At 40.4% G+C, this 26135-nt stretch overlaps 2 protein-coding genes across 2 annotated transcripts in view; one reads left to right on the forward strand and one right to left on the reverse strand.

Annotated features, from left to right (window-relative positions):
- Positions 1-17154, reverse strand: part of scaf4b (SR-related CTD-associated factor 4b) — a 31724-nt gene extending 14570 nt beyond the window's left edge. Inside the window, exons 1-16 of the mRNA XM_053507724.1 lie at positions 16997-17154; positions 12473-12556; positions 12319-12363; positions 12059-12220; positions 11643-11772; positions 11318-11466; positions 9588-9683; positions 9394-9476; positions 8261-8315; positions 7355-7435; positions 6401-6465; positions 6113-6288; positions 5865-5965; positions 5489-5602; positions 3312-3468; positions 1527-1624 (exon numbers count right to left, since the gene is read on the reverse strand). Coding sequence (XP_053363699.1) covers positions 1527-1624; positions 3312-3468; positions 5489-5602; positions 5865-5965; positions 6113-6288; positions 6401-6465; positions 7355-7435; positions 8261-8315; positions 9394-9476; positions 9588-9683; positions 11318-11466; positions 11643-11772; positions 12059-12220; positions 12319-12363; positions 12473-12556; positions 16997-17026 — 1626 coding nt within the window. The 5' untranslated portion in view covers positions 17027-17154. The remainder of the gene's footprint in view (positions 1-1526; positions 1625-3311; positions 3469-5488; positions 5603-5864; positions 5966-6112; positions 6289-6400; positions 6466-7354; positions 7436-8260; positions 8316-9393; positions 9477-9587; positions 9684-11317; positions 11467-11642; positions 11773-12058; positions 12221-12318; positions 12364-12472; positions 12557-16996) is intronic.
- Positions 17155-18673: 1519 nt separating this feature from the next.
- On the forward strand, positions 18674-25894 carry ccdc150 (coiled-coil domain containing 150). The gene is made up of 19 exons (XM_053507816.1): positions 18674-18970; positions 19336-19505; positions 19608-19676; positions 19758-19874; positions 19958-20087; positions 20177-20220; positions 20307-20399; positions 20497-20592; positions 21623-21747; positions 21894-22059; positions 22160-22222; positions 22318-22431; positions 24075-24142; positions 24271-24385; positions 24472-24651; positions 24833-24964; positions 25184-25270; positions 25351-25506; positions 25587-25894. Exons 1-19 carry the CDS (start codon positions 18706-18708, stop codon positions 25713-25715), a joined length of 2319 nt encoding a protein of 772 aa, XP_053363791.1. The 5' UTR covers positions 18674-18705; the 3' UTR covers positions 25716-25894.
- Positions 25895-26135: the final 241 nt, after the last annotated feature.

A 26135-nucleotide genomic window follows, 5' to 3' on the forward strand; every position in this document is an offset into this window, starting at 1 on the left:
ACCGCGTGGCGAGTTTAAGGCATTTATAACATTAGTTCATTATTAAGGGTCAACAGCTAAATGAATTCCCAGTCATTATACTGCTCATGGAGGAGGTTCTTTAGCTCAGAGCAGGAAAACTGAAAGTTGAAACTCCAGGAGGGTCAGAACAAGTCCTTTAGCGAGACCCTGAAACTTAAACTGAAGATTTTTGTTGCTTTAAAACTTCAAGCTTGGCTTGGATTCTGCTTTAATAACTCAATTTTTTTTTGTTTGGGCTATTTTTGTCTTTTACGGTTTTATGCTCAGATTGGATTCTATCAAAATGCTTACCATCAAAATAAATTAATAAAATCCTCCAACATTTCCTCCGTTCACACAATGTCACACAATTTTGAGGTACATCAAAGTATCTCATGAGATGCTGTTTGCATAAGAACCACGGCCCAGATACTTCCTCCAAGATGAGCTACAGGATATGGAAGTGTCGGCGAGACGTATAATTCTGTTTGGCAGCACACGTGTCGAAAAGCTTTGGCTGTTCAGAAGAGACCCAGATTTTACTTGCTCAGCACCCGAAGAACACCTTTCCTACAGTGAAGCATGGTGGTGGTAGACCCTTGGTTGCTTCTCTCTCTCTCTCTCTCTCTCTCTTTTTTTTTACCTGGCTTTTGTTTGATGTCCTTTTCTATTCAGTCGCCCACACTTGTGCCTTATTCTTTAACTGTCTTAATAATAAATTTGCCACAATTAAAAAAATTATGATGTCATGATGCTTTTTGTTTTTTAAGGAATGCTCTCCAACATACAGGAGGAGGAATATTTATCCTGAGATCGTACAACAGTACTTTCACACAGTACATTCATGACATATAATCTAAAAAAAGTCCACTTTACCTCCATTTTAAACACTGTAAAAGTCTGGAAAGGTTTAAGAGAAAGTGAATATTTAAGCAATCTCACTCTGTATACACAGATTTCTGAGTTTATCGTCTTCCCTAATTTATATCACTGGCCCCACATACAGGATAAATGAGATTCCCACAAGAGGATAAAAGATTCTCACAAAATCAAAAAAGATCCACACTTCCACGTAAGCAACACAACATCTGCTGAGGATCAGATCACCGGGGCTCCATTTCCATTAAAAAACCTGTCCAGTCTGGGTTGAAATATTTCGCTACTCACTAAACATGACAATTGTGTGTGTGTGTGTGTGTGTGTGTGTGTAAAAAATGATAAACTTTTATTATTATCCCCATAGCAAGGAGAAATAAAATAGAATGAGACCGTTGAGGGGGAAAAAAATACAGTCATGATGCTAACCTTTTTTTATTATTATTATTTAGTCCAACACTGACATTTAACTTGACACCTCGACAGCAGCATTGAACAGGAAGTGCAAAAGCGTATTGTGTATTGCAAAACGGCACACTGTTAAAAATGTATAAGATCTGATGCATGTGACACGTAGACAGACACTTTACCTCCGGAAGAAAAGAGAGCAAGAAAAGTTTGATCAGAAACTCCATTAAGACCTTTTTTACCTGTGACGGGACTGAAGCTCCGCCCTCCAGTTCTTTTTCAGCTTCCTCTCCGCCGCCTCCGACAGGTTTAACAAGCTCAGCAAGCGTTGAGGCCCACTCTATGTTAGTGATCAACAACTCCAGTAAATAAAATGCCAAAAAGATAAAAAAAAAATATATGATGTATAAAAAAAATTTATATTTGGGTATTAATTGGATCCTGAAGGAACACAACAGGAGGAGTGGGGGTATGTATATACAGTACCAGTCAAAAGTTGAGACACAATTTCATATTCAATGTTTATTCTTTATTTTATTTTTAAATGAGTAAAAGAGTTCAGTTCTGGAAGTATGTTCGTAAGTCGGATTCGTTCACAAGTTCGAAAATTTGAGCCTTGTAACCTTTGACAAAAAATGCAATGTAAAGCATAAAAAAAAAAAAACCCTCACATGTTTGGTGTTTTGGTTCTGCAGTATACACTCGCGAAGACTGCGCCTACAAATCGTGAGGGGAATCCCGGTGACACATCAGGGTCAGCTGACTTTGTTTGAAGGCAGCACCAGAAGAGGACAACACCACACGGTGTTTACTGCACACTTGAACTGACCGTATTGGACTGTGAACTCGCTTGAACTCAGAGTAGCCTTTATGTGAGCTCTAATCTGAGGTGATGTAAACCAGCAGTTTCTAAGGCTGGACATTCTAATAAACGTATCCTTTACAGCAGGAGTAGCTCTTGGTCTACCTTTCCTGGGACGGCCCTCAGGGGAGCCAGTTTCATCACAGGGTTTGGCTATAGGCGTTAGCGATTGCACTACACAGGACACATTTTATTTAGATTAACTGACCTTCATTTCTTCAAGTAATGGCAGAATGTCTTTTTACTTATCCGAGTGTTTCTTGCCATAACATGGATTTATAACTATATGTAGTTAGAGTAGCACTGACGGGGCTATTGACTCTGAACTCGCCCTTCGTCTGATGGTCTAAAGGCAGCAAGAAATGTCACAGATTAATCCTTGACAAGGCACACCTGTGAACTGAAAACTATTTTAGGTGACTACCTCGTGAATCTGATGACAGAATGTCATGATGGTGCCAAGCGGTCACCCAAAGCTAAATGTAGCCAATTTGAACAATAAAAAATTTAAATTAAAATATTCTGGGATTTTTAACACTTTTTTTGTTTACTACATAATTCAAAGCGTGTTCCTTTATAGTTTAGATGTCTTTAGTATTAAAACGCAATGTTGAAAATAATAATAACTTTAAAAAAAAAAAACTGAAAACTGAAACACTGAAAAAGAACATGTGTCCAAACTTTTGACTGGTAGTATATATGCAGATAATATGTGCATATTTAGGAAATTAATGAAGGCATGGTCAATAATTTAAGTACATGTTTAGTTTTTTTTTTTTTTTTATAAATAAATATTGGCAAACTTTCACTTAATGTGATAATTGCCGTTAAACCTAACTAAATAATAAAAGGCACATTTAATAGTTACATTTAAGTTTAAATTTACGTTTTTAGGTTTAATCACAATTGCAATGCAAGTTTTTGATCATGTCGTGCAGCTCTACTATATATAATGCAGAAGTGCATTAATTATATACTATTATAAATTAATTATATAACTACAGAGTGCCATAAAACACAGAGTGCACTAACTTATTACACAGTAGGAGTCATTTTCTACAGTTTGGAGTGATCTTTATCGTGACTAGCCCTACTGCTTTCCATCTTACGTCTAGCGCACTAAGCTATGCGCGGGTTAGGACACATGAAAGTTTGTGTGCGGCACCTGGTTTGAGTGTGTCCTGGTCGAGCACGGCTCCCTCCTGTAAAGCCACTATCTCTGCCTCCTTCAGCTTCTCCCAGGGGATGTAGGTCACACCCAGCTCCATGTTCCAGTACTTTCTGAAGCGGCCTCCGATACCCTTGTTCATCGCCCATGCGATCTGATCACACACACATACACACTCTACAAGTCATACAGGTGAATATGAACCTGGAACTAATTAACATGGCAGATATAATACTTCAATAGACAGCGTATGAACTAGAGATTTGGAGATTTTTTTTTTTTTGGGGACTACCAGTGTATCGCCACACTGACATGCTTACTATTGAATTCTACAGGTGGTTTGCTCTAAACTATTCCCATAATAGCATGCAGTATGGCATCCTGTGTGGTAAAAGCTGATTATTTATTAAGTTTAAAAAATTTATTTTTCCGTTACAATTCTTCAAAGTTAGTGTACATGTGTGTGTGAGAGAGACAGAGGTGCGTGTGTGTTGGCATGTGTGTGTGTGTGTACAATAGGCCACAGATGCTGGAAGAAAATCATCATACTATGATGTCACTGAATATAATGTCACTTAATTTAAGGCCACAGTAAGTTATTAATAATTTTTCGATGTAAGTTTGGACATTATCATGGCTGACCCGTTAAAGATCTCTCTAAAATCCCTCTACAACTTTGTGTCCTCAATGTCTTCAGATCACACCGGCCCAGTTTGGTGGTGATCGTATAAATTCTCTAGGAGGAGTACATCAAAATCCATCAGGTGCATTTTTGCGAACGACCCAAAATAACCGGCCTCCTGTTAGATTTAGCCCAGGACATGCAGTGTGAACGTTGTTCGGCTCAATGAGCTCTAAATGTGTACCGTGTTTCACATGCCTACGTGCAAGTGTGTACGAGTCATGCAGCAAAATCTCATTTGGGGGCCCCTGAGGGCCCCAGGACACGAGACTCTCAGGCATCCTTATGGCAGTAGATTCCAACCTGTCTGTCAATTTTCATGAGTTTTTGAGCTTTTTATGACCCCCAAAAAGACCAAAAGGGTGGGAAAAAAATCCTTAGGAAAACAAGAGGGACCAGTGCACTCTATAGCGCTTGGGCCCTAAATAGGTGACCTTATGAATCTGTGATATTGAAGTAATAAATAAGTATTTGACACATCAGCATTTTTATCAGTAAGGGGATTTCTAAGTGGCCTACTACAACATTATTTCCACCAAATGCAGCCATCAAGCCAAATATTGAATTCATATCAAGAAATCAGAACATTTAAGTATAAAGTGAAATGACACAGGGAATACACAGGGAATAGATATTGAACACATTTTATTTAATACTTTGTAGAAAAGCCTTTGTGGGTGATTACAGCTTCTAGACGCCTCTTATATGGAGATACCAGTCGTCTGCATTGCTCAGGAGTGATTCTGGCTCATTATTCCACACAAAAAAAATCTTAAGGGTTTCTTGGGCCTCTTTTATGAACTTTGATCTTCAGTTCTTTCCATAGATTTTCTATGGGATTTAGGTCATGTGATTGACTGGGCCATTCAAGCAACTTAATTTTCTTTCTTTCTTTGTTTTAAACCACTTCATTGTTTCCTGGCCTTGTGTTTGGGATCACTGTCTTGCTGAAATGTCCACCCTCTTTTCATTTTCAGCTTTCTGGTAGATGGCAGCAGATTTTTATCCAGAATATCCCGGTACATTTCTTCATTTATCCTGCCTTCAATAATATGAAATCTGCTGAATACCCCTTGCTGAAAAGCAGCCCCAAACAATGATGCTTGCACAGCAGACGATATCAACTAGTACCGATGGGGGGGGTTCCCTCTCTCAATACTGACAGATTTCAGGTGATCGCCTGGCTTTCTTTGCCATTTTGCACCTTGTTATCTTCATATGCTCAATACTTATTCCCTGTGTCATTTCACTTTATTTATTATGACTTAACTTGTATACTTGAATGTTTACTCAATAATGTTATACTTATACTTAGTCAATATTTGGCTTGATGGCTACATCAGGTGGAAATTTTGTGTCAATAACCCGCTTAGAAATCCCCTTATTGATAAAAATGCTGATGTGTCAAAGACTTATTTTCCCCCCGACCCAATACTTATACCCCTGACTCAAAACAGATTCTTTTTTAATTGAACAAATCAGGCTGCGGTACCTTGAAGGACTTGTGGTTGATCTTGACGTTTTCTCGACTAAGTTTGTTCAGAGCGGTGTAAGCGTCCTGTCTGTGAACCATACCGATGTATGCACAGCCCCTGGGAGGGATCATCTGAAATGTACATATAAAAAAAAGGAACTTATTACACACATTAATGATGAGAATCTTTCTAAATTAAAAAAAAAAAAGAAGAAGATTTTCTGTCTGCAGAGTGAATAACCAAAGACGCATTTTTAAACCTACAGTAACACTCAATCACCGACTTAATTTCCAGGATTAAGCTTTAAAGGAAAACTTTGCTGAAATGTTCTATAGCGTCTCAAAAATCACTACAGACGGACAGAAGGTGAAACGTAATAAAGATGGTGCTCACGTTTATGGACTCGACCTGCCCGAACTCCTGCATCAGACTGCTGACGTCCTGCTGCTGCGTCTTCTTATCCAGCTGCCCGAGCCACAAAGTCGTACTGCACACTACACACAAGCATATATAGACACACACATTTACAAACCGCATGTATTCATTTACAGATCCTGCTGTATATTATCTACGAACACATGTTCTTTCACATGTCGGAATTATTTGGATAATATGAACTGAAATAAATCTCTCGCGCTGACCGCTGAGCGTCTCTCTCTTTATGGGTGGGAGTCCCTTATGTCTCCTCTCCACGTCTCTCCGGTCCTCTGCGCGTGATCTCGGTGGACTCCTCCTGCGCTCACGGGAACGTGAACGCCGAAACCGCGAATGCCGTGAGTGAGAGCGGGAACGAGACGACGAACGCCTCCTGGGTGACCTGCAGAGGTTAAACGTCGGGAAGTGCATTATGGGAAATATTATTATTATTATTAAAAATGGTTATTCATACACAAACACACTTGGTCTATTAGCATCAGACTAGAACTTACCTGGACCGGGACCTCCTGCTGTACCTTGTGTCTCTGTCGTCTCTCCGGAAGTGACCCGATTCAACCTGGAAAGGTGTAAATTAGAAAAATATATATATATTTTTTTTTTTAGTAAAAAAAAAAAAAAAAAAAAAAAACACACCAGATTCTCCTATGTAACAGGCAGAACACGACAAGCATATAAACATACTTGTTTTAGTTAAAACTATAATTATGCATAAGCAATCCATTAGTACATCCATAGTACTGTATAAAACGCTGTTTTTTTGGGGGGGATGGGATTGTAGTTTATTAGAAATTTTTATTTTCTGACTTTGTTGTAAAGTCCCTGACTTACAAACAAGTTCTGCTCCAGGAGCACGTTTTAAAGTCGGATTTGTTCTTAAATCCGACAAAGTGAGTCTTGTACACCTTTGACTCAAATATACGTTGTAAAGCATACCAATCCACTTGACTAAATCTCTGTCCTCTTTCCCCACACTGCCATCATGTAGCCAAAAACCGTAACCGCACCTAAGGAAATGAATCTCAGCCCTCAAATTTAAGTGTTGTCTCTGCGTACATTGTGAAGGGAATCCCAGATGCCATTTTGTCTCAGAGCCGGACTTTAGATATTTTATACATTAACTTACACACTAAAAATGTTGTACATCGTTGTAAATATTGGTATCTGGTGCTCTGCAGTGTCTATTTTTATTGTACAAACTTCCACAGTTTGTTCACAACTCGAATGTTCCTAAGTTGAGGACTACCTGTATTGTATGTAAAAACCTACTTTTCAGACCAAAAAAAAAAAAAAAAAAAAGCAAGCTTCTGGGTTTTGTTTACCATTTGCATGCATGTGCCTAAAACATTTTCACATTTTTACTGAATAAAAGCTTTTATACAAAATTTAAATGCAAATGTAGTAATGAGAGCGTACAGTAAATGAGAAAAACGCGTAAAGAGACGTACCGTGTGGGGTTCTGTGCGGGTCCGGGCGTCATCGGTGTCAGGTTTGGGCACGGTTTGTTCAGTCTGAGTGTTAGGAAGCGGCTGCATTCACACAAATAAAAATAAAAATAAAGGTCAGAAGCAGACATCAATTGAGCAATCGATAAAATCAACAGCTGCACATTTGTGTAAATATCAAAGCGGGTGACCAACAAAATCAGGCAACTTCAAGATCAAGATCAGACGCGTTTTTCCATAAATCAATACAATTTAATCTGTATATATATATATTTATATATAAAAACAGTAAAGTGGGTGTGTCTGTACATTGAAGATATTTGTGAAAATATTATTAGGGTAAAAAAATAAAAAATAAAAATAAATGTTGAATGCTGTACATTTCTTTTAATAAACGCAATTCCGCGCCTTCACGTTGCACTTCACGGCAACACGTCGAAATTGTAGTTCATTCCAAAATTTAACACATGGTGGTGTATTTTTTATTTTATTTATTTTTTAAATGCACTTATGAGCACACAATTAAATTCCAGTTTCTAATTTTGTTTAGATAGTGGTTTTAACCAATGGTCTTTGTTGCAAAGCAGCTTTACAGAAACAAAAAAAAAAATTCGGAAATTGAGCATGAAATATGAGAAACGATGAGAAACGATGAGAAAGCAACTATTGTGCAACCCCAGGGCAATTATTGTAAACCTAAAAAAATACAAGCAGCGATACTCTTGCAAAGCATGAAAAATAAAAAGCGGTTTGTATTTCCTGCTGAAAAAACTGTGGCATACTTAAGGAATGTGTCGCTTGAAAACTAAAAAAAAGTTCAAAATGTGTGAATCAATTTGAATTGAAAACTGAAGCACTGACTCAATTCACTAAATTGATCAACAAAAGACATTAAAACACTACACATACCTGATTAGAAAGTTGGCCGAGACCGTGAAGAGCCTGCTGCAGATCTGGAAGTCTACTGCACAAGAAAATTGTGTGTTAGTACTGTAGCTCCGTTAAAATAAAAACAAATACTAAATATATATATTTTTTTTATTACATTATGGAACTTGCTGAACTTGTATTCCAGCTCCAATCGGTCCTTAATAATGAAGTCTCAAGTGATTGTTTTTTTTTTTTGTTCTGACGTCTAAGTGCAGATAATAAAGTACACTGCTGTAGGAACAGGAAGGGGCGGTGCTAAACACAGGCTCATTATAAATTAAACACTCAGGGGTGTGACACGGGATAGAGTCACTGTCACCGCCTGAATGCTGATGAACACGAGACTTCAGGGCATGTACAGTAGTTATAGGAGTAATAATAAATAAATAAAAGAATGAAGCCCACAATCTTAAAGAAGAACTTAGTATTACTCTTATTTCCTCACACTCAACTCTTAGCTTCTATCTCACACACAATACAGTACATCCCCGTTACTGTAGCGCTCCACTGTACACTGTAATCGTCACTTGTACAGTTTTTATATAGTGTTTTTTCTAGACTTGTTCCTGCAGTTGTAATTGCATTGATGTCGTTTTCTCCTTTTTCAAATTGGTCAATCTTGACAAAACTGACACTGGAGACTCCTTCTATAATCAGAAAACAGAACCATCACCTCATCAGCTGTTAGTACAGAAACGCTAATGTAGCAGAAGGTAATCGTCTCCCCTGCTAGGTCTTAGTGTGCGTCTCTCACTGGTATAATCAACATCCGTGCACGGTTTACTTGTGTTTACTAGAACACTGTGGCCACGTGCATGTGTAAAACATATTTTATTTTGTGTTCGTATGCGTGTGTGTACAGCACGCGTGTTAAGCAAAAGCAAGTCTCATTAGAGAAGTTAAAGATCCATTTTCTCTCTCTTATTTATGTATAAATATTTTTGGGCTGTAAAATTAATCATTTGAGTTTCCATTATTACTTATGGGAAATTTCTATTTGGTTTGCGAGTGTTCTAAAATACGAGCCCTCTTCCAGAACGAATTATGCTCATAATCCAAGGTTCCACTGTACTAACATTCTTTAATAAACATTCATACACAAGCGTACTTACATGGAGAAAGCGGGGGACGTTTGCACCGGCTGCGGTGCCTCGACATGCGGTTCCTCATCATAGTCGAATCGGTCCTGCAGCACCTGAGTGACGCGTGCAAATACACGTTAATTAATTAAACACGCTAACTACTATGTTACCAAAACACACAAACATACAGACCGTAACACATGGTAAATAAATAACTGTGTTACCTTGGAGATTGCGTTATTCTTTTGAACTGAGGCGGTGTTAGCCATGTTAGCCTGTGTGGCGCCGCCCTGCTGGAGAGTCTGCAGAATCTTCTGAAGCTGAAGAGTAAAACACACTCGGCTTAGTTTCACACACGGGTGCAGTCGAGGATCCTGTAACTAACCGAGGTCACTCGATGCTGTGCTTTTGAAGAAGCTTAAAAAGCTTAAAAAATTACGTTTTCAATCCCTACTTCTGTGCAAAAGTTCTGACACCCCCCATTCATTTCTTTATATCAAATTAAATTACTATACATGATATAGATTAATGAGACAAATTTTTTGCAAAGTGCTTCAAGATACCATTTAAAAATCAGCTGTTTATGTAACGACCTCAGCAGTGACCTCATTTCCCCTCTCGTCCACTCGGCATTCAGCATCAGCAGTATTATAATCACCTGCCTGATCATGTCATCATCTGCACCTGTTTCTCACTGGATCAGGACTTAATTCGGTAGTTTCTTTGATTCTTGAATGGTTTATTGGTCACTGTGTGGCTTAAACAAAAACACTCTCAAACTGAAACTGCTCAGGTACAGGAACTGGACTGAAAATGAGAAACAAATCTTTCAGAAAGCCTGGAGAACTACCTACAGGTAACAGCTGTATTTTACAACTTGTGTTACTGATGGTAGCTTTTGTTACTTTGGTCCCAGCTCTCCGCAGGTCATTCATCAGGTCGAAGATGGAGGAAGATTATCAGTGGTCTTTAATTTTCTAATAATTGCTCCCACAGTTGATTTCTTCACACCAAGCTGCTTAACTATTGCAGATTCAGTATTCCCAACCTGGTGCATGGCTACAATTTTGTTTCTGGTTTCCGTTGACAGCTCTTCAGCATGGCCATAGTGGAGTTTGGAGTGTGACTGTTTGAGGTTGTGGACAGGTTTGTTTTATACTGAGAACTGATGCCATTAATTCAGGTAACAAGTGGAGGACTGAGGAGCCTTTTAAAGAAGTTACAGGTCTGTGAGAGCCAGAAATCTTGCTTGCTTGTAGGTGACCAAATACTTATTTTACCGAGGAATTTACCAATTAATTCATAAAAAAATCCTACAATGTGATTTTCTGGATTTTTTTTTTCTTATTGTCTCTCTGATAGTTGAGGTATACCCATGATAAAAATTACAGACCTCTCTCATCTTTTTAAGTGGGAGAACTTGTACAATTGGTAGCTGACTAAATACATTTTTGCCTCACTATATGCATGGACTGTAATTCATACAGGCGCGTGTTGTTTGGTATCAGTACTGTAGGGTAAATACGGTAATAATTCACCATCACAAGCCACGTTGTTTTTCCTCTACGGTCTCTTTGTGTTCAAAAAATAAACTTTAAATGAAATTTATATTACAAAAAATATGTGAATTATTTTGTTCTTAACATTTTAGCATTAAAGTGCATAAAAAAACTGCGGATGATATTTGCGGTAGCCATACAGGGCCGACTGTATATAAATCGAATCGGGGTCTACGTACGGTGATGATGTCGTATTGGGTCGTCCCCGGTGATTCCCGTCCCAATAACAGTTGTAGCCTGTTGATGTTTTTACCTCGTTTATTTACTTCTTGCTTTTTTTTTTTTTACTGTTAATAAAACGACTGTGTGTGAGCCGCCAGTGAAGCCGCCACACCTCTGTTACGATAAGGTGTGTGTGTGTGCACGCACAATCGTCTCATGTTCACGTCACTCACATCGAGGCCCGGAGTGGACTGCAGGAACTGGGTCACGGTGGCGAGCGTCACGTTGTTCTGCAGATCAGCCGGGTTCTGAGATACAGGAAGTGATGATGACGCAGGTTCTGGTGTCGGCCGAGCACTGAGCGCTGCTTCAGCTGGAGAACCTGACAACACACACACACACACACAATAAGACGATAACAATAATCCAAACTGTCTACCTAGAGAAGCGTAAATCTGAGTGGTCACATGCAAGCATGAACACAGGGTTTATGTGTGAGAGAGAAAGAGAGAGAGAGTGAGTGGGTGGGTAAGCGTGTGTGCATATGTGTACTCGTACCTCCCAGTGTAACGCCATTCTCCATAACAGGTACCGCCGGCGCAGACGCCATGTTTACCAGCGACTGAATGACGTCCATACCGAATACAGAGTTCTTCTGCCACAGACTCAACACACGCAGGATCTTGTCCTTTAGACACACACACACACCATCATTATTAATACAGGTTCTGTTCCAGGAGCACGTTCGTAAGTCAGATTTGTTCTTAAGTCCGACAAAGCGAGTCTTGTACTTTGACTTAAATATACGGTTCACTTGAAATTAGGATTATTTACCATCAGGACGTACTGCAATGATAGATAGACAGATACTATATTCATCCCCATGGGGAAATTCACAACTGTACTGTACGTCTCTAAACCAAGTGGAGACGTTTAAAACGTTCTTATTGGTGTAAATATACAGGATTTGGCACCTTGTCGTCAGGAGGACACTCGTACAGGCTCTGGAAGGTGGCGCTGATGTTTTTCAAGAAACGCGGCCCGAACACGTCTTTATCTTCCCCGAACTGATGGCGGGACTGACGGATGATCGAGTCCACCACGTACAGCCCGGGAACCTTGAGCTCGGGATTGCACTACACACAAACATAAAAATAACAGCTCAAAGACGACTCTATGACATGAAAACATAATTATGTTATTAGGACACACACACACACACACACACACACACCTTCTTGATGAACTTCTCAGTGATTTGGACGACATGTTTATACAGCTGATGAAAAAAAAAAAAAAAGAGATGATCAGCATGATTCCTTTTACATTTGATAAATACTGTTGCATAGAGTTAAAAAAAAACGTAATCTATTAATCAAAAAACTTACCTTAATAGCTTTCATGCCAGCTTTGGTGACGGACATCATTTTGGCTCGGGAGATTGGCGGCTTCATGTCCAGCATGGACGCCATCTGAGAGAGAGAGAGAGAGAGATGAGAGAGGGGTGTTAATGCTCAGATTCCACACTTATGTGTACAGTGTAAGATGAACCACCACCCCCATGCTCTGCCCACACACTCCTCCAGAAACAACAGCGTCTTTGTCAGAAGTGCTGGGTTTAATCCCTAAGCAGCTCAGCCTAGTCTCTATTTAAATTTTGCACCTTTTAAACTCCCTGTGGCCACTTTTATTCTAAAGCGTAAAGCATTTCCTGTAAATCGTACACCCGTGACGATACAACAAGTCCACACCCAACAAGACAAAAACAACCCTGTGGACCGGAGACGAGCGCCGCAAGCTGAGAAACCAAAGGTCCCGGTTTGACTTGAACGCCCCTTGACATATCCTCATCTGAGGTTCAATACTTTTATGTCTACACATAATACTAAAGATATTTCCAATGTATTCACTGCTTTATTTTACTGTTAATAAAACGATTATGTGTGAGCCTCCTGTGACGCCGTCACACCACTGTAACGATAAGGTGTGCGTGTGCCAAAGACTTCCAAAGATTCTTTAGTTACAGAGTTTAGAATAAATACAGATCACTTCTTACAGAAAGATAAAGACTAAAAAAAGAGAAACAAAAGTTTATAATAATTTACAGTAACAAATGATTACAAAGTGTTTTAGATTGAATAATTCTCTCCAATATACAAAAACAACAAGGAAATAAAACATTCAATGTAAATAAACAACCTATAACTATAAACTGGACGTCTTAAACATGTGTGTGATATACTTTAAATTAACGTTTGTACACTTAGCATGATTTAATTAATTGTTTTTAAAACCCTGAACTCTCCCCTGAACTCTCCCCTGAACTCTCCCCTGAACTCTCCCCTGAACTCTCCCCTGAACTCTCCCCTGAACTCTGGAGCGAATCCGAGTCACTTTTTAATCAGGTTAATGCACTTAAACACTTGCGAGGGGAATCAGCAGGGATCGCTCGATACGATATGATCATGATTCCTCTGAGCTGATTCTATTTGTATGGCGATTCTATAATGCGTGTTTTTTTCCCCCAGATTTTGTTACAATTATAAACAAATTTAGCATTTATTTGCCTTTACAACACAGGACTGATAAAGTGTGATTAGTTACCGTGGACTACAGAGGAACTGCAACATATAACCACCTCAAATACAACCACATTCAAATTAAACGCGTTCTAAAAATATTAATTTTGGTTACATATGAATCGCTACATTAATTACGACTCAAGAATCATGACAGGTAACTGAATCGATTTCCCTCCAGATCCTTTATTAAATCCTCGAGTTATCAGGTTACATTAATACAACACACACTATTTATTTATTTATTTATTTATTTATTTAAAGAAAATAAATCTGATTCTTTAAAAACCTCATTAAATTATTCTTGGTATATACACTGAAATGACATGTTTGTCAGAAACAATAGTGTGTTAACTGTTTGCACAGTGAGTGTCATCATTGTGAGGTAAAGCCATGCAAGAGAGAGAGAGAGAGAGACAGAGAAACGGTCGGTCAGCAAACAACAGCTCTGACTAAAACTGATATCAGGACCCAAGCTGTTTTGCAGACGTACCAGTCCAGTAAATGTGACAAGTGTACAACATGATGTTCTTAAATAAATCCCTAAAATTTAATAATCTAATCTAATTTAATAGACTCAAAGCTAATATAACCTAAAACCTAATATAACAATTTGAAATCTAATCTAAAAAAAAATCTAATCATTCAAAATATAATATAATAAAACGAAATCTAATCTTAAATGTAATCTATAATGTAACACCTAATCTTATATCTAATCTATAATCTAAAACCTAATCTAACCGAACATCTACTCTAATTAGATTAAATATAATGTCATCTAAAATGTAATCTAACCTAACATCTAATAAGATTAAATCTAATCTAAAATCTAACCTAAAATATAAGCCAACAATCTAAATACAATCTAATACCCCACCTAAAATCTAATTTAATCTCTAAAATATAATAATATAAAATCTAATAATATAAAAAGAAATCTAATAATATAAAACCTAAAATCTTGTCATTGGCAGATTGATTAAAAGTACAGAACAGGAATAAATCACACTCAGTTTTGACAAATACGATAAACATCACACCGATCAGCTGTAACACTGAATAAGTCTTTCACCTCTGAACTTAAAACAATGATGCTCTCTGTGACTCCTTTCAGAACCAACGTTAACTTTTTAACCAATTTGAGCTACAGTAGCTCTTCTAACGGATTAGACTACACGAGCCAGCCTTTGGGTTTCCTTCCTGGGACGTCGTTTTTTGGGGGGGTTTGTCCTGACCACTGCAGACTGGGAACATCCCGTAAAATCTGCAGTTTTGGAGCTGATCTGACCCCATCATCCAGCCATTACAATTGTCACAGGCACTCAAGCCCATTTTTTCTGCTTCAAACACATTAACTTCACGAACAAAATGTTCATTTGCTGCCCAATGTATCTCACCCATTTCTAAGTGCCATTGTAACAAGATACATGACGTAACTGTACCAACTGCCACACTGTAGTGTCTAGACGACTGGATCAGAGCATCTCTGAAACAGCAGCTTTTGTGGTATGTTCCCAGTCTGCAGTGGTCAGGACAAACCAAAAGTGCTCAGAGGAAAGAAAACCGAGCCAATTTTCACTATGTTAAACTTTGATAGCCGTGTTCGTTTCCTTTGTATTTTTATGGAACACAAACAACAACCTTTAATCAATCTTTACTGGCTCCTCATTTGCACACTGCTGGGGTGTAAAGTAACATAAAAGGTCTCTTTTTGTCACACCGGGCTCTCAGTTCGGGTATTTTACACAATGATGAGCATCATCTTCTGTGTGTTTACTGGGGTCCACCATGTTTGGATCATTACTGCCATTTTCTGGTCTTCATCTCCCTTATCTTTCGTTCAGTTTAAATCATCTTTTTTTTGATAAAAACTTTTTTTTCTAGTCCAAATGCATCTATTTTAAATTTCATCATTTCTGAAAATAATACATTTGAAAATTTCCATCTCCAGGTGCGATTCCCACCTCAGGGTCTGCCTAAGCATGGAGTTCACGGCGATTACGCTTAAGTGGCGTTCCCAGAATAGCGAGCCCGTAGTGTGTGAATGAGTGTGTGTGTGCTCCGTGGTGGATTTCCACCCTGTGCAGTGTGTACCCATATTTGTGCCCGAAGTCCCCTGAAATAGGCTCCAGGCTCCCTCCCAACCCATTTGTAAGTGAACATGTGTATTACAGACAAAACATGACCCAAGACAAACAGGGCTCATTCACATTAGTTAAAGCCTACCGGTGTTATGCGTTAAAATGCCCCCTGCTACGGATTGCCCCCCCGTCTACATAATCTATCAAATATTATATTAGGACATACATTCATAGGTTTATTATCAAATATACTATTACCATTATAATTAACCCTAGGCACATGACAGCTGTCGGGACAATTAATACAAATCCCTAAAAATAATTATTTTATGGCACATTTATTTTGCAGGTGTTTGTCAACGTAAAAATAACAAAATATTTATCACAAAATTACACTAAATAAATATTGTTTGTGGTAAAAAATTACACTTAACGATTTTTATTATAAAATAAGCTATAAAAAAATTTACATGTATATAAATATATATATAATTTATATATTTTTCCCCATACAATTTTTTTTTATTGCAGATTTTATAATTAAATTCGTTCAGTACAATTTGTAATTTGTAAACCTATGAATTTATGTTCTAATATATTATTTAAAGCAGATTATGTAGGGGGCAATCCGTGGCAGGGGGCATTTTAGAGCATAACACCGGTTTGTTTAAAGATGCATCTTGATTAGTGTAAGTCCCGCCCCCCTTGAATTTTACGCAAGTACCGTGGGTGTGTCTACAAAATGATTGATAGCTGGCTCAGCCACACACAATTAAGCATTTCGCCGTAGGTTTAGTTTTCCAACATAATACACTTTCCGATAGGCTCATGACTTAATCTACTGAGTATTTATCAAGCTCTGCAAGTTCTTATCGAATTTTCTTTTAGGGGGCAAAATATAAAATCCACTTCTGCACTTTTACACAGCCAGTAACGCCCAAAACAACAAATATAAGTGTTATGGTTGGAGTTCTGTTAGGTTGCCGCCATTGTGACGCATGCGCAGTGCAGAGCAGGCCTCTGAGACGCAACCCGTAACAAGACTTTGCTTTTGCACAAATATCCAAGCATTACAACCCCAGTTAAGCTAAACTATTATATTTATCACGCTAAACACTAACTAAAACACCACAACACGCCAAACAAAACGAACTTCATGCACATTAGCAACGCTAGCATAGCTTATCCGACATGATCATGCACCAGCCACCGATTAGACTCCGACAAGACATGATATTCCGATATTTACCTCAGTGTTGAACGCTTTCACCGCATCCATGTTGCTCTCCTTTAACACAACTACGATTAAACCGCTTTCATTATCCGCGCACGAGAACGACGTTGAAGCCAACAACTTCTCTTCAAGACTCTGACGCAGCGCACGCAAATCACGCACGTACACGGGACCACACCCAATCAGCTCCTTGTACACTATATAGGTTTCCTCTGTAGGACGTAAGAAACGGCGGTCACCCCTACGTAGTGCACGAAGACGCTCTTTGTGGAAACACGGATAGCCACGCCCACTCGAGGCAGTCGCCGCGCGATTAACGGAGGGGGGGAGGGGGTGAGCGCGTAGTTTCCATGGAAACCAGTGCAACCAGGAAGTGGGCGTCAAGGTAAGCACCGCCATTACAGCATCAGTATTAAAAAAATATATATTTATTAGAATACATAGAAGCGATGATAATAGTAATAAGTTTTTTATTATTATTGAATGTTTTAATATAAGTGCACAGTCTGTGAGCTATTATCATATCATAATAAACCTCTAGTGGATTTAGTTCATAACAGCTGGATAAGATTAAGAGGCTGTGATTTAGCTGTTTGATATTTTTTGCTTTTATTTAATTTATCAATATTATAACTAAGATCAGTACAGCATTTAAATGGTTTATAATAATAATAATAATAATAATAATAATAATACAATGCGGTATCAAAAAGTTCCGAGACTAGTTTTGTAACATGCCACCAGAGGGCAGCAGAAGTCTACATGCGCAGTCACAGAGAGGACAGACCTTCATAAGTCAGTGTGCCAAAAGACATCGTCCGGTCTATTTTATTCTGATCATGTGCGTTACCACGTCTACTATTTCATCATGGACGAAGAGTTAAAACAAAGAGTGAACGTGAAATTCTGCTTAAATTCTGGGGAAATCTGCCACACAAACGTTCAATGTGATTCAACGAGTTCACGGCGGTGCTGCAATGATTAGTTGAAGGTGTTTTAAGGGGCCTGCACGCTTCAAGAGCGAAAGAACATCACTGAAAGTTAATGAGAGATCAGAAAGAAAGAGATCAACCTCGGTAAATGTTAAAACCATTCAGCAACTTGTGATCGTCAGAGAACAATCCCCAACATTGCTGCCGTTGTCGGTGTCTCATACGGAACAGTCCAGGAGATCCTCATGTGTGATTTGAACATGCGCTGTGTTGCTGCCAAGTTCGTCCCCCCAGGCGGCTGACCCAGGAGCAGAAGGAACATGGCGTCAAAGTCTGCCAATAACTCAGCGTCAGCGTGCCGCGGATGCCCCGTCCTTCATGTAGAGGATCGTTACCTGTGACAAAACCTGGGACGAAGCAGTGAAAAAGCCCAACATCTCGGTGCATTGAGAATTTGTTATTAAGGGCCAGACTGTGAATAGCAAATTCTACTTCCAGGTTTTAATGAGTCTGAAGGAGGACATATGACGAAAGCGACCGGCTCTGTGGCGCGCAAATCTCTAAGCTTTTTGATGCCACCTCGTTATAATAATAATAATAATAATAATGCTTAAATCATATTTAAACAAAACAAAATTTTTATGTACAGTATGAGGTTTTTAAGAACTAAAGATTATTTTTTTTTAATTTAGTTTTTGTTTCTTAGATGAAACTCATTATACATGAATGTGTCTCAGTTTACAATAAAAGCATTCTGGAGTAATCAGGATGAGGTGAAATGTTCCTTCAGTCATGTCCCGGTCCTTGTTGATGCCCCCGAGGGTTGGAGCTTCTCACCCTCTCCTGCACCGGCGCCTCCTGGTGGCCGAGGGACAGGGGGCGGAGCTAGCCAAGAAGCTGGGTGTCGCCAGAGATGAGCTCGGGATGGAGTTTACGGGCGGCTCACGATCAGAGGCTCTGGTGGCAAGAGTGTGTCGCCTCGAGAGTCTGTTACACACGCTGAGGCTGAGCGTCTTCCGCATCGAGACGGCCAGAGAGCTCAACTCGTCCCATACAGGTAAACCAGACAGAGAGACGGGAGGAGAGATAGAGAGATCTATATATAAAAAAGAAAGGTTTGTCTGTACATGGGTCAATCATATCACTGATTACATTAAAGATCAGCAGATTATTCTTAGATTTAACCTTTTCACTATTTCTACAAAACCATCAGTGACACATACTTTAGCAAGTTTTTATTATTATTATTATTATTATTAAGCATAAATGACTGAAAGATCATAGCACGCATGTTTGACAAGGTCTGAAGCAGTGATGATCACGTAACACCACAACTCCCTTCTCCTGAACAAATGTTTGAATCAAGTCTTGAAACTAAGCACTGAATATCTCTGTGTTTTTTGCTTTTTTTTTTTGCGCCAGCACGTCTGCAGGAGCAGCTAGCGTCTCTCCAGGAGCAGTGTGATGAGGAGCGGCACTCCTCACAGAGGGAGGCGATGCGTCTGAGGGATCAGCTGCAGCGGGAGAGGGAGGAGGCGCAGAGGGAGGCGCACACACTGCGGGATCAACTGCGCGTCTCACACACCGCTCAAGTACATAAGTGCAGTACAACTTTATTGGTATGAAATAATTCTACAAATGATGCATCTTCTAAAGTCTTCTGCATCTTCCCGTATCTTTGTTTTCCGATCCAGACGGACGTCGCTTTAGCAGCAGACGAGCTGAAGAAGGTCAAAGCTCAGCTGAGCCGGAAACTCCAACAGGTCAGAGGTCATCAAGAAGGTTACAGCTAGTTCAGTATACTGTTCCTGGGCTTCAACCTCTGACCTCTAACCTTTCCGCAGATGAAGGAGGACCTGGCGCGGGAGACATCGTCCCGTCTGGAGGCTGAGCAAGCCCATGATGCACTGCTTCGGAGAGTGAAGGAGCTGGAAGGGGAGGTGGAGAAAGAGAAAGAACATGTGAGGGAATCATTTGGAAAATATACTGGCTGTCTGTCAGATTGATTTCTTTATTCGTATTCTTAAAAGTGACTTCTCGGTAGGTGAAGCGTCTTAAAGCCGACTGCCACGCCCTGAGTGTTGACGGACAGGAGGTGAGGGCGGAGCTAGAGGAGAAGGTGGAGCTTATACAGAGTTTGGAGGAGGAATGTCAGCAGCTGAGGCAGCAGATAGGTAAGAAGCAGAGGATGCTGGGAAATTTCACTTTCTGTAAGTATGTAGTATATAAAATGTGTGTGTGTGTGTGTGTGTTTTCTTGTCAGAGGAGAAGGACATTCTTGCATCAGATTTATGTGCAGAGATGAAGGTAAGACGGAGGGAGATGACTACATATATGCTGTCTGTTTAGAAATATGTTGTAATTTCTGCGTGTGTGTGTGTGTGTGTGTGTAGAGTATGAGGAGAACACTACAGCAGCAGCAGCAGGAGAACAGTACACTCCTCAGGGGCAGAGAAGAACTGAAAGTAGCGACAAACAAAGTTCAGGTACACACACACACACACACACGCGCGCAGGCTGTAAGATGGATGATCCGTCTATACATCCATCTAAGACTCTGAAATGTTTTGCTCTCTTGTTTAGGCACTGAATGATCAGTTAGAAGCTCAGTGCTCTGATCTGAGTTCAGCTCTTCGTTCCCTCACCGAGGAGAAAGCGCAGCTACAGGCCAGTCTGAAGGTAACACTTGTTACACTGATTAATAATTAATAATGTGCCATTTATGAGCTGAGATTACAGCAGCACGTGGTTACCAAGGCAACAAGAGCCTTAGCAAGAAGTGCTAACAGGATGACATAGTGATAAAATAAAATGGTAACAGGGTGACATGATGACAGGGTGGCATACTGACAAATAATACAACAGGATGACATGATGACAAAAGACATGGTAACAGGGCGACATGGTGTCAAATGAAATTATAACAGGGTGACATGGTGACAAAAGACATGGTGTTATAAACAGGGCGACATGAATGCAAATGACACGATAACAGAGCGACATGACAAAAGACAGGGTAACAGGATGACATGATGACAAATGGTGTTATAAACAGGGCAACCTGTTGACAAATGACATGATAAAAGGTTGACATGATGACGAATTACATGATAACAAAGTGACGTGGTGACAAAAGACATAACATATGTGATGACCAATGAAATGATAACAGGATGAAATGATGAAAAATGTTTTTAAAAACAATGCAACATGATGACAAATGACACGATAACCAGGTGATGTGATGACAAAAGACATGGTAACAGGTCGACATGATGACAAATGACATATAGTCAGTAATAATTATACACCATAGATCATCAGGTACTGTAATAATCAACATGTGTGTGAAATTATAACACGGTGACATAGCGACAGATGGTGTTATAAACAGGGTGACATGAATGCAAATGACACGATAACAAGGTGACACGGGGTGACATGGTGACAAATGATATAACAGAGTGACATGATGACAAATTACGCGATAACAAGGTGATGTGGTGACAAAATACATGGTAACAGGGCGACATGGTGACAAACGAAATGATAACACGGTAAAATATAGAGAAAAATAGTGTTATAAACAGGACGACATGATGACAAATGACACGATAACAGGATGAGAAAAGACATTAAGGCAGTAATAATAATACACCTTAGATCAGATTAAGAAGGTACTTTAATAATTAATATGTGTGTGTCTGAGGTGGAGCAGGAGCACCATGCACAGCATGTGAATGACATGGACCTGCAGTTAGACACGGCCAAGAGAAACATGCAGCATGAAGTGCAGGAAGCTCTGGCAGATAGACGCCTGCTACAGAAAGAACTGTGAGTTCACTACTCCTGCATATTTACACATATTGTACGTGCTAGTATTTTATTTCAGCATATTCCTCAGGAGCCGATCACATGCATCGGATACATTCCTTTATCCCCAAGAGTCAGCCAGGTGCGTTGTTCCCTCCCCTGGACAGGGACACTCTGAGGGTGGACCATACCAAACTGCAGCAGAGCTCAGCCGCCGCCCTGGACGCAGCTGCCAGTCATCACGAGCTGCTGGAGCGAACCATCAGACGCCTGCGGGGGGAGCTGAGGAGCGCAACGAAGGAGCGAGAGGCCATGCAGAAAGGGAGGGAGGAGGTACATGACTGCATGGTTATTCTGGGTTAACAGATGCATGCACGCGCACATACACACACACATTTAAGTGACATTAACACATGTTTCTTTGCTATCTTAGGTGTGTACAGAGTTGGAATGTTTGAGCACAAACTCAAAAAGTCTGCAGGAGCAACTCAAACAGGTGCACACACACACACACACACAAGCATTTAAGCTTATAGACAGCATTAAATTTTTATTAAGATATTTCCCTCTGTCTCTGTCTCTCTCTCTCAGCTACAGGAGGAGTTACAGGTGAAAGAGTGCCAGTTGTGTGTGTTGCGTTCAGAGACAGAATACATTCAGCGAGAGAACCTCAGGTTGAAAAATCAGCTGCAAAACACACACATGGTAAGAGACCATAGAGGAGAAAGAGAGAGAAAGCGAGAGAGAGAGATACAAATAGAAGTGTTTACAGATCGTCACCGACTTATGAACATTTGAGTCATGAATTGCCGCTGATATGAACGGACCGCGGTTCTATGAACATTCGTAGATGTGAACACATCAAAGAAGTAGCTCAAATGTATTGTACAAAAATAGAAACTGCAATGCACTAGATACAAATATTTACAATTATATAAAAACATCTCTAAGAAAAAATGGTGTCCAGGATTTCCCTCACGATTTAAAGGCGCATGGACAACACTGTTACATTGGACATCTCACATGATGGCAATGTGGGGAAAGGGGTCAAATTTAGTCAAATGGATTGGTATGCTTTATGTTGTATATTCGTGTCAAAGGCGTATAAGATTAGATTAGATTAGATTCAACTTTATTGTCATTACACATGTACAAGTACAAGGCAACGAAATGCAGTTTAGGTCTAAACAGTAGACCTTTTTTTAAGTTCTAAGTACACCTAAAAGGAATAAAAAGGGACGCACACAGTGTTTCTTTTAAATGTCCTCAATGGCTGGAAGAGGAGTCCCTATAATACGCTGGACAGTTTTCACCACCCGCTGCAGTGCCTTACGCTCAGCAACAGAGCAGCTTCCATACCAAACTGTGACACAGTTGGTTAGGATGCTTTCTATTGCGCAGCGAAGAAGTTCACCAGAGTAGTTGAGGACAGCTGGTTCTTCTTAAATGTTCTCAAGAAGAATAGGTGCTGGTGAGCCTTCTTGACCAGGCTAGAGGTGTTGGTGGACCAGGATAGGTTCTCCGAAATGTGGGTCCCCAGGAACTTAAAGGAAGAGACAGGTTCAACAACCATTCTGTTGATGTGAATTGGTTTATGTGAACCTCTTCTTCCTTTCCTGAAGTCCACAATGAGCTCCTTGGTCTTATTGGTGTTAAGGAGCAGATTATTGTCCGTGCACCAAGTGGCCAGGTGCTTGATCTCCTCCCTGTAGGCAGTCTCATCGTTGTTGCTGATGAGGCCGATCACCGTAGTGTCGTCTGCAAACTTGATGATGTTGTTCGATCCACACACAGGCCTGCAGTCGTGGGTGAAGAGGGAGTAAAGGAAGGGGCTCAGCACACAGCCCTGTGGTACACCAGTGTTGAGCGTGACGGTAGTGGAGCAGATGTGGCCTGACCTAACATGCTGGGGTCTGTTGGTCAAAAAGTCCATAATCCAATTACATAGTGAGGTGTTAATATCCAGAACCAGAGGGTAAAACAGTATTAAATGCTGAGCTAGAGTCAACAAACAACAGTTGTGCATAGGTGTTTGTATTGTCCAAGTGTGTAAGTAAAGCGTGCAGCGCTATGGAGACTGCATCATCTGTGCTCCCGTTGGGACGGGCACTGGTGTGAATCTCGTGAGGATTGGAAAGAGTCCTTTAGGTGTGTCAGGACCAACCACTCAAAGCACTTTATAATGATGGTTGTAAGTGCTACGGGGCGGCAGTCATTCAGGCACCACTTTTCAAGACCCACTTTGTTGGACTTAAGAACAAACCGGACTTATGGACGTGCTTCTGGAACTTGTTCATAAGTTGGGGATGACCTGTATTGTGTGTGTGTGTGTGTGTGTTCTGCAAAAGAAGTCCGAGACTCCACAAACTAAACTGGGAGACAAACTGGACGAGCTACACACACTCGGGAGTCACAGGTGTGTGTGTTTATGTGTGAAGTGTGACTTTTTTTATCACTATTAATTCATTTGTCCTGTTATTTTTGTGAGGTGCAAAAACTGTTTGTTTTTGTGTGTCCTCTGTGTGTGATTGTTTACATCACCAGTGAGGCGGAGCTACACAAAGCAAAACAAGAGATTAACCAGTTAACAAAGCAAGTTTATGAACTCCAGAGAGCAAAGCATCATGGGAGGAATTCAGCTCAGCTGGAGATACGTGAGGTAACTAACACACACACCCTCTCTCTACTCATCCACCTTGTGATCTTTTATATTCTTTTGCCTGTCTCCCTCTCTCCTCCCACTAGTTGAAGAAAGCTCTCCATGATGTGTCGTCCAGGTCATGTGACCTGTCGCGAACCAATCGGAAACTTCAGAAAAAAGTGTGTGAACTGGAGAACCTCGTGTCTAATCAGAACGCTCGAAATAAAGCCCAGACGCTTCAGCTAAAGCAGAGAAACCAGCACAAAGAGATCAACGTGGCTAGGGTTAGAGCGACACACACACACACACACACATTTACTGTATATATAGTACATCAATACACATTCTTTAGCAGTTAATAAACACACACGCACACCCACTGATATCATATATACATTAATTTGCACCTTTTGCTGGTTAAAGTCTCTCTCTGATGTGTGTGTGTGTGTGTGTGTGTGTTGTCAGGCTCAGTCGCTGGAGCAGCTGCGTTTCGATGTTGCGTCTCTGCAGGCCGAACTGCTCGATCTCTCCTCCAGCCAGCAGGAGGCGCTACAGGCAGAAAGATGCCTCACACACACACTGCAGGAGAAATGCGAAGTGTGTTCCTGGTTTATTTTGTTTAACGGATAGTGAATAAAAATAAAATAAGGTAGCTAACAGGTAGCTACGAGAATCTCACACCGCGTCCGTGCGCCACTGTAGTGTGTTATGTCGCTACTTCGAAAGTGTGAATTCCACTTCATACCTTAACGTTTCACACTCGATGTGGTGTTTGTATGTATGTGTGTGTGTGTGTGTGTGTGTGTGTGTGTGCAGACGCTGGTAGAGTGTGTGGTGAAGCTGAAAGAGGAAAAGAATGAAGCTGAACAGAAGATGACGGAGGTCCGGCTCGCGTCACAGCAGGTAGTGAAACGTTAAACATAGAAATCCTGGCTCCTGATTGGCAGAACAGAGAAACGCTAATGCGCCAAGAATCGTTTCAGATCTCTGAGAACCTGCAGGAGGCGCACAGCTGGTTCCGCTCCAAATTCGACAGCTTGAGATGCGGATTGGGACACGACCGCGCCCCGCTACAAGAGCAAACCAGGGACTCCAGAGGCAACAGAAATGAGACTTCACCGGTGCACGATCCCCGCGAGGTACCGCGATCCTGAACTCTGAAGGCTACTATGCATTTTTACAATGATAACTTAACTACATGTGGTGTGTGTGTGTTAAGGTGGTGTGTGTGGCTGAGCCGGAGCTGGAACGCTGGGCGTCTACACTACAGCGCTGGGAAATGAAGAAAGAGCTGGACCGCGTAGCTAACAGCTGCACAGCTGCAGCTCGAGCACACTCGCTGACATAGCGCGCGCACACACACTCAGGAATATAGAAACACAAGAAGGCCAAATTTTTCCTCAGGATCTTTTATTTATTTATTTATCGTTGAAAACTGATGAAAAATTTATTTTATGAAACTATATGACACTTTTGTTGCTAATTCAATTATGAGTATATTTAGTTAGACATAAACAGTAAGCATATTACTCGTTAGCTAGATAAATTACGCTCTAGGTAGCTAAATTAAAGCTTGAGTTAGCTGCTAGTCTAACGTACAGATGTAACCGCTACATGTTTAATGCTAAGTGTATTGTGTGTGTAAGTCTGTTTTCCCTCCAGGAATTAAACTGGTTTAACCCTGGGTTGTGGGTCAGTCAGCGATAAGCCACTAGTTATTCTGGTTAGCATGATGCAGCTGCTAGTCATCCATGAGACCGCTAGATAT

The sequence above is a fragment of the Clarias gariepinus genome, chromosome 11 (assembly GCF_024256425.1).
Source record: "Clarias gariepinus isolate MV-2021 ecotype Netherlands chromosome 11, CGAR_prim_01v2, whole genome shotgun sequence".
In the NCBI taxonomy this organism is placed as follows: Eukaryota; Metazoa; Chordata; class Actinopteri; order Siluriformes; family Clariidae; genus Clarias; species Clarias gariepinus.